General features: G+C 43.3%; 1 protein-coding gene across 2 annotated transcripts in view; it reads left to right on the top strand.

Annotated features, from left to right (window-relative positions):
• FAM149A (family with sequence similarity 149 member A) overlaps positions 1-8,428 on the top strand; it is a 37,797-nt gene that overhangs the window by 373 nt on the left and 28,996 nt on the right. Inside the window, exon 1 of one of the 2 annotated variants that reach the window (XM_019553252.1) lies at positions 1,166-1,201. The exons of the other annotated variant lie outside the window; for it this stretch is intronic. Coding sequence (XP_019408797.1) covers positions 1,176-1,201 — 26 coding nt within the window. The 5' untranslated portion in view covers positions 1,166-1,175. Of the gene's footprint in view, positions 1-1,165; positions 1,202-8,428 lie in introns of those variants that run through there. 2 annotated transcript variants of the gene reach the window in all.

Raw genomic sequence — 8,428 nt, 5'->3', positions numbered from 1 at the left:
GCGCGGAGCCGGCTCGGTGCCTTGCGCATCCCGAGCCCGCCACTGCGGTGCCGCGGGGGGAGCCCCGGGCCCGAGTCGCCTCTGCCACAGCCTCAGCGCAGCGCCGAGCCTGGGCCAGCCCCTCGCGGCCAAGCTCGTAAGAGCAACATGCGTTTCAAACGCGGGGAATGAAGGAAACGAGTCTCCCGCCCCACGTAGCAGCATCGTCACACAAAAAAAAATCCCACAAAAATGGAAGAAAATGGAAATATTTGTCACCGTTTTTCCATTAAAAAATATTTTTGGGGGTGGGGGGAAAACATTTTGTTTTTCAGAATTAGCCCCATGGCAGGTGGGTTCAAAGGGGAGCAGAAGCAGCAAAGGCGCAGAGGAAAGACCGACTGCAGGGCCCCAGCGTCCTGCCTCACTGGGGCTGGTGGGCTCTGCTTGGTGTCCCCCTCTGTGTGTTCATTTTAAACCTGTGACCCTCACTCCTGTCCCTGGGTTTTTGTTTCGGTTATTTTTTACCTGAGCAGTTAGTGACATGCCCTCAGTGGCCCCGTCGCCACCAAGGGAGGCGTATAGCTTGATGTGTTGGGTTTTGACCCATGTCACAGTACGGCACATCAAAAGGCTTTGTGTCTCACAGGGCAGAGGGGGGATGCTGAAAGGGAGAGGGAACTGGGTATGACCAGGGTTTTTTCCACTTTCTCTCTCACTTAGCCTCCAGCAGTTAAGGTCTAGGAAGCTCTGGTATCAAGGCTGTGCCCCTAACTCCCATGCTAAACACCTATTGATACCCCTTTCTTCCAAGGATTCATCCAAATTGTTTTTGAATGTGGCTAAACTGTCATCTTCCGCAACATCTGGTGACAGCAAGTCCCACGCTTGAATGAGACAGTGCATGAAAAACAGCATCCTTGTGTTAGTTTTAAACTTACTGCCAACTAGGTTCATTTTGTGACCCCGAATTCTCATCTTGAGAGTCAGTAATAAATATCTATTGGCTTTGTCTTTGCCAGTCAGCATTTTGTAAATCCTGATCATGTCCCCCCTCAAGTCTCTCTCTCCTAAACTGACTGGGCCTTGCCTGTTTAGTAAATAAGCATTGCATATGGGTAGATGATGATATTTTTAGTATTTGGTTATTGCCTTAAGACCATTAAGGCTTTGTTCTTTAGGGGGAAAAAATTGGAATGGTTTTGTTTGAAATCAATTCAAGGTGAGCACTGAGAAGAGGAGTGCAGTGTATTATGGCTCAGTGCCTATCTATTTGCAGAAACAGGTAGTTTCACAGTATCTGATAAAGTAAGCTGCTGCTTACAGAAGCTTATATGATGCATCTCTAGTTTAAATGGTCTGTAAAGTGCAAATTTATCCTGCTTTTTATCTGTTTGCACAGATTGTAGAGGTAAATATAGCCAAGGTAGCTGTTGAATTAGGGATGTCAAAGTCATCTGGCCCCACAAGCCAGATGTGTGGTGTGAGGCTGGTACATGAGCCAGGTGAATGGTGCAGGGATCGGGCCCATGGCCCCACCCCCTGTATGCCAGATCCAGCACACGTTTCCCACTCCAGTTGCTCTGGGATTGTGCTGCCTGCAAAGCCTGTGTAGGGCAGGTCTGAGATGTGCCCTGAACATAGCTAGTCTGGGACCTGTACTCATAGCTACCTTGACTGGTAGCAGGGGGATGTGCCCCCCCTGAGATTGGTTGCTGCTGCTGCTGGTGGCTTCTGGAGGAGGTTGCTGCTCACCACCTCCCCACCCCCCCCAGTCGCCAGCATCTGTGGGTGGTTGCTTGCCCCCCCCCACCAGGTGCTTCTGTAGGCAGCTGCCGTTTGCCACCTCACTGCCGACACTACCGCCCACAAACTGTGCTCCCCAGTCTTATGAGGTACCAGTCACCCATGCCTGCGCTGCATGCAATGCCTGCCTGAAGCTGGCTGCAGCAGACACCGTGTGCAGCACAGCTTCTGGACTGGCCAAAATGCATAGCATCTGCTGCACTTGTTCTGGGCCAGACGCACATAGATGCTGTGGACAGTGCTATTGCCCAGACTGGCTGAAGCACCCCTGCTTTAAACCAGCACTTCTGCTGTGGCAGCCCAGTGCAGATGAACAGGTTTTTACCACGTCTTTCAGAGGGATTTTCCAAGTTCTGTGCTGCCACAGCTAGCCTCCCTAATTGCAAAATAGTGTTTAATCCTGCAAACTTTAAAATATACCCTTTTAAGTTATTAAAATATACAATATTTTTAAATGAATTGTTTTTATTATCATTAACTTATACGGAATTTCTTGTAAATTTTTTTGTGGTAAATATAGACATTTTTATTTGGGTAAATCTGGTATATTTTATTAGGCCAACTCAGATAGCTGGAAAAATTCTTTGGAAGCTTTCAGGTACAAATACCCTTCATCAGGCTGAAAAAGCAGTAAAGATATCACTTAGACCCCATTCAAGCAAATAACCATAATCATAACTTCACAAATATTTACATTTACTGGTAAGATTGTTCTCAAGCTTTAAGTGCTGTATGTGTAGGCGCTTTGCTGAAGTGTTTGTTTCAGTCATTAGAAGTTTTGCCTGAATGCAGAGGCAGGATGTCTAAAATATACTCAGAAAATGTTCAGTAGGACTTTTTAAATCAGCTAATTATTGCAGAAATAAATATATTGTTATTTACTAAGTAAATAATGAATAGTGATATTATATTGCATGACAGTTGCTGTAAGCAGGTTGCTGTGCTGTCTCTCACAGGGATGAGCTTTGTCTTTTCAGGAGCCTCTCAGCCAGTCCAGGCAATAGTCCATAGCACATACAATAACCCTTGACCAAAACAACAAACAAACAAGCAAAAATGAAAATTTCCCCTTTCCCCACATGGCAGAAAAGAGCCTTTCAGCTCAGCCCTCCCTAGAAGCAAGCTCATCTGAGTTTCAGTCTACCCCGGGACACAGACTGCTTCTTCACCAGCTCAGCCTGCTTGCTGTCTCCCTGCTTGGGCTTTTTTAGTTTGCAGTTAATTCTTCATAGCTGGGAACTTATCCCAGTGCTACCTGCCCTACTTAAAGGGCCAGACCTCCCTGTTACAGTTGTGAAAGAGTTTGACTCTATATTTACTCTAAGTCACTTTTTTTAACCCTGCAGAAAAAATAAACTCTTTACCTTTTAGAAATGCTGTTATAAAATACAAAACATCAAAGTTCACATGACATTTAGGGGATTTAAAAAATATTTCAGCCAACCAAAAAAAGGTAGTAAGGGCAAAGTAAAAAAACCTCTTCGATGCTTGAAGTATAATTCAGGTGCCCATGTCCAAGAGAACAATCCAAACAAGCCTTGGCTAGCTACCTGAGAATCTGGAGGGAGTCTTAAAATTATGTTGCTATGCATGCTCAGAGGTATCCCTGGCTTGGCTGAGCAGAGCGGCTTGGTGCCTCTCTTCTACCTAAAGTTGCTTGGGATGCAGGAGTGAGGTGTCCCAATGGTTAACTTATGAGAGAGGCCTGACCTGGCAGGCATGTTCAGAATATGCCGGACACCCGGACAACATAAAGGTCAGTACAAATCAGAGTAATCACAGCTACTTTCAAGCAACAATGCCCATCTTTTACATAAGAGTTGGTGGTTAGAATACTCATGCAGCGGTTGGAGGACTGAGGGATTTAAACCCACATCTTCTGTATAACAGGGGACTGCCCTAACTACCAGGCAAAAGTGAGGCCGCTTTTCTCTCAGTGTTGAAACTGGGCTGCTGTGCAAAACAAATGCATGATTTCATCAAACCAGAGAGAAAGTAAGAGGAGAACGACACTGTTCAGTATGAGGGCATAAGAGACAGAAAAAGATTAAAAAGTCATTGATTAAAATGTAAGACAGTGTGTCATGATGGCTAGAATCCAGGCCTGCCCTCTTTTGGGAGTGCCCTCTTCACTGTGCCAGGGTGCCTGTTGTTTGCTTTGTCTAGCCCTTTGAATTTTGTATTTCTTTCTGCAAAGAAGCACAGCTTCCATAGTGAGATTGGAGAGCGGCATCACCAGTTTATACTTTATCCTGGAGCATTTCCTGAGAAGTGTTTTAATTGCTACACTTAATGTTTAATATTAAAGGGGCATCTTTGTGTTGCCACCCTGTGTTTTAAAAGCCAGTCATCTATGTGCAAAAGGATTAGTTGGGCGCCAATGTCTCAAAAGTGTCTTTGGGGTGTGAATGTTTCACATGGCCCCTGTTTCAGGGAGAAGGATGTAAATCTGGAGGAAGGCGGGGTGTCAAACATACCTCTCTCTTTTGACTGCATTACAGCCTATTCTTAGATGCCTAACACTCCCTGTTCATTATAGACTATGTTATGTTTGTGAATTCCATGCCCAGAGCTGGGCACCAAAGTCCCTTTGTGCATCTGGTCCTAATAGTGTAAAAAAGAGATGCACAAAAGGCAGGATATGCTGAGAATGTGGGGACTTGTGGTGGGGGCAGGTATGAGAGCTCATACATAGTGTTTTCTTATTATACTATTTTTAAATTTCAAATTCAATTCAAGTGTGACTCATGGAATCAAGAGGGAATTGAATGAACAGAGTGATGGCTATGTGTGACCTGGGACTAGGAACAGCAGTACAGAGGTTTAACAAGCAGGGTTTACACCCTGAGCAGGTGGGAGAGGTGCTTCTGACTGCTGGAGGGTTGGGGGTTCCCAGTGGGGGGGAGGTGGCATGACAGGAGTCTTACCTATTTTGGGGAGTCAGAAACAGTCCCTGGCTAATGCTGCTGATGCTGCCACTGCCTCTGTCACTGCCACTGCAGCACGATCTACCCAGTCTGACTGTTGGTCTTAGCAGCAGTACAGTGTCTGTACTGACTGCTGCTGCAAGATCAATGCCTTGAGGCTGCTATTGCTGCTGGGGTGCAGACTCCACGGGGGTGAGGGCAGTTCTGTTGCCCTGGGGCTCCTGCCCCTCTTGCCTGTGTCTAGGTATGCTCCTGGGGCAGTTCATGCACAAATGAAGATTACCAAAAAGAAAATGGGAAGAAAGAAATTAAGTATTGATGGTAATATCCCTGATAGATTTGAGTCAGTCCCCTGGCAGACATTACGCTTAAGATGCGATTAACCAGCAACAAAATTATTACACTTTTTTTGTGGCTGGTTTCTCTTGCACCCTAAAATGTGTGGCAGGGTAGACTGCATGGAGGTCCCTGATCCCAGAGCTGTCCTTGCAGGCTGATAATCGGGAGATTTTTGGGCACCCTTTTGGTGCAGGGGGAATCCAGGAACATGATTCCAGGCTCCTCCTGTACTGGCACGTAGGACGTAATTGGGGTCTGATCCCTGATCCTAGAATCACATATTCTGCAGTGCACATGTATTCCACACAATTACTGGAATCGGGGATTGGATATCACTGTCCTTTAGAATGCATGTGTGTTAGTAGCCTCAGGTAGAGTTGTTACAGACCAAACCAAACTATAATTCAAAGCAAGGCAAAGTTGGTAAGTTGCTCTAAAGGCAAGGATCAGTTGTTGAGATGGTTTTGATGGGAAGTTTTTGGAAAATGCAGAATTGGGATATGTGACATGGCCAAATTAATACTGGGAAAGATAGATTCACTGAGCAAAGTCCATGTTAGGTGAGAAGGGGAGCTTGGATCAGGATAACTGTTTGGAACCTGTACACCAGTGGTTCCCAAACTGTGAGTCATGACCTGAAATGGTGTTGCAACATCAGCGGATGGGATCGCTGGGGTTGGAGGGCTGTGGGCTGGGAGTGAGGGGCCATGCCAAGGAAATAGGGCCATAAATGGTGTCAGGCTGAGGAAAAGTTTGGGAAGCACTGATGTAGACAGTGCTTTGTTGCCTGGGTTAACAGAATTGGCATTTGTATTGTGGGTAAACCTGGGAAACAGCTGTGTGTGGCTTGTCATTCCTCATCCATGTAATATAAAATTATACCTATCATGATTACACTACAGTTCAGAGATCTATCCTGAGGATTTTGTGAGATGATTTTTTATTGGAAAATTATTGTTTCCCACAAAAAAATTGAAGAAAATGAACATATTTCATATTTGTCATTGTTTTTTCATTAAAATATTGTTTCTTGAAAAAAAAGCATTTTGGTTTTAAAAAATTGAAAAGAAATTGAAGAAAATGGGAACTTTCCTGTATATACCTTTTTGGCTTAATACATAATTTTTATTAACAAGACCACATAACTATATCAAAAACTTATATAAAGGACAGTACAATAGAAACACATTTTGGGATACAAGCTGTGATCATCTGCATAAATGTATTACTGACTTTCCTGATGGTCACTGTCCATTAGTTTTTGATCAAAAGCAGGACAGGTCTCTATCTTCTGTTGTCCTTTCATGTTTGACTAGTCGTATTTTCACATTGCAGTATAGCTGTGATGCTTTCCTTTTTGTGATAATTGTAGCGTAGCAACCAAGTGAAGCAGATAGCATTTTCATAGTGAATATGTATCATATTCTCTCTCTCTCTTTATTCTGCTATGTTTGGCAGGGTTGCCTGTTTTCACACTCTGGCTATTGCATTGACAGCTGCTGAGATGAGGTGGATACATAGAGATCTGTGATAATCCATGGTTGGAAGCTTGGGCAATAGCCTAAGGGGTAAAATATTGGGTGACAGGGGATTCATTTTTGAATCCCCTCCTATATACATCTCCAGAAACCCTGTCTAGAGGGTGTATAGAGAGGCAGTTCCACCATGTATATATGAAGATACCTTTTTGTCTAGGTAACCCTTCCAGCATAGAGTATAGCCTGAATATTTTGTTAAATCTAGATGAAGTGAGAGAGAGTGGGTGCTGTGACTTGATGATGGTCTCTCTTGTTGTCAAAGAAAAGGAAGTAGAATTGGTAATTGCATGAAATCCCAAAAGATCTATTGTCCTATACTCCCCCTTATTAAAATCAGAAGCTTATGAATAATAATTTAGTAGTCAGTCTAGTTAGATAATTAAAGCAAAGGAAAGTTAAGTATATGGCAGAATTATTTTGCAATAAGAATGTATGCCTTGTATTGCTATAAATGAAATATTGGATAACAGATGTAACAAATATCAATACATGCCACTAAGAAGTTTTTAGACACAATCTAACAGGCAACACCTGTGTCATTCATTTTCCAACAGTGTTCAAAGGACACTTTTTGTTTGAAAAAAATCATTAAAAAAATCAGTCCTCTTATCCCCTCAGGTGTCCCCATATAGGAACAGGGAGATAAATATGTGCATGTCTCTAGAGGACAATTTTGCTCCTACAAGGGGAGCATTTAACATGCTCAGAGAAGGTAAAAAAAATCACTCGTAGTCTTGTCAGGTAAGTCAAAGTTGGTTACAGGCTGCATTTTGGTCATACACTGGGTGAATTTGAATTCTTCCCTAAGAGTTACCTGGAAGTGTTTGCATTCTCAATGTGTTGGTGTAATTTATTAACTGAATGGCTGATTTAGATTGCAGCAGGCTGTGTATATTAACTAACAACTACTCCATTTCAAAACTGATTATTTTTTCCCCTTTGTGCTAAGGTAACTGTAAAAAAAAATAGCAGTGAAGTAATGGAGGCTTTTCTGCATTTTATGCTGTGTACTGTTGCTTCTCTTTGTATCTTACAGTATGTAGTTCAAAGGTTAGAGATACTTCAAGTTATTGGGGGAACCAGTGGAGCTACATTTCATAAGCAGCCACCAGAATGAGTCAGGGCATGCATCTATGTGTGCAGTTAATTAAAGCAATAAAGTCCAGCACATATTGCGTCAGAGTTTATTGCTCCTGGGCATGCTGTTTGAATGTGTGCCCGGGACCATAGCACACTAAGCCAGATCAGAGCAGCCCCATCTGGCAGGGGGTCATCCTGTCACCTGACCTGGCTCAGCATACTGTGGAGAGGCTGGCTGTGGTATAAGGGTGCTTCAGGTTGGGGCTGACTGATACACAGCCTCACACTGAAGCACTCTCAAGACCCCGTCAGCCCTGCCAATGTCTTTGTGTGTTGCTGTGCAGTAAATAATTTGGATAGTAGGTCAGAATGAATTAGTTTACTGTGGCCTAATAGGGCTACATGTGGAGACTTCAGTGTGAAGCTAATTAGGCAGCTCTGCAGTAAACATTTCATGTAGATGTGCCTTTATAAGACTAATTTTAGTACCTGGTATATTTGAGGAGGCATATTAATAGAATTATAAGGTGTGCTTCCTAATGGAAATAATGGAAATTCAGAGGAGTCTTCAAAACTGAAGCAACTGTGCTTAGCAGTTTGACTGTGATCTTGATGTGTTTTATTAGTACCTCCAATTTCCAAATACAAGTAGGTCAAAAGTCTAAACAAAGTAGGTTTGTAACATACTTTTCTATTACATTACTGCCAGTGAAACTGGCTGTAGGCTAATGATTAAACAACAACATATATTTAACTAAG

Source organism: Crocodylus porosus, unplaced genomic scaffold (assembly GCF_001723895.1).
Source record: "Crocodylus porosus isolate Cpor-Errol unplaced genomic scaffold, CroPor_comp1, whole genome shotgun sequence".
Classification (NCBI taxonomy): Eukaryota; Metazoa; Chordata; order Crocodylia; family Crocodylidae; genus Crocodylus; species Crocodylus porosus.
This window is presented reverse-complemented; position numbering and strand designations above follow the sequence as displayed.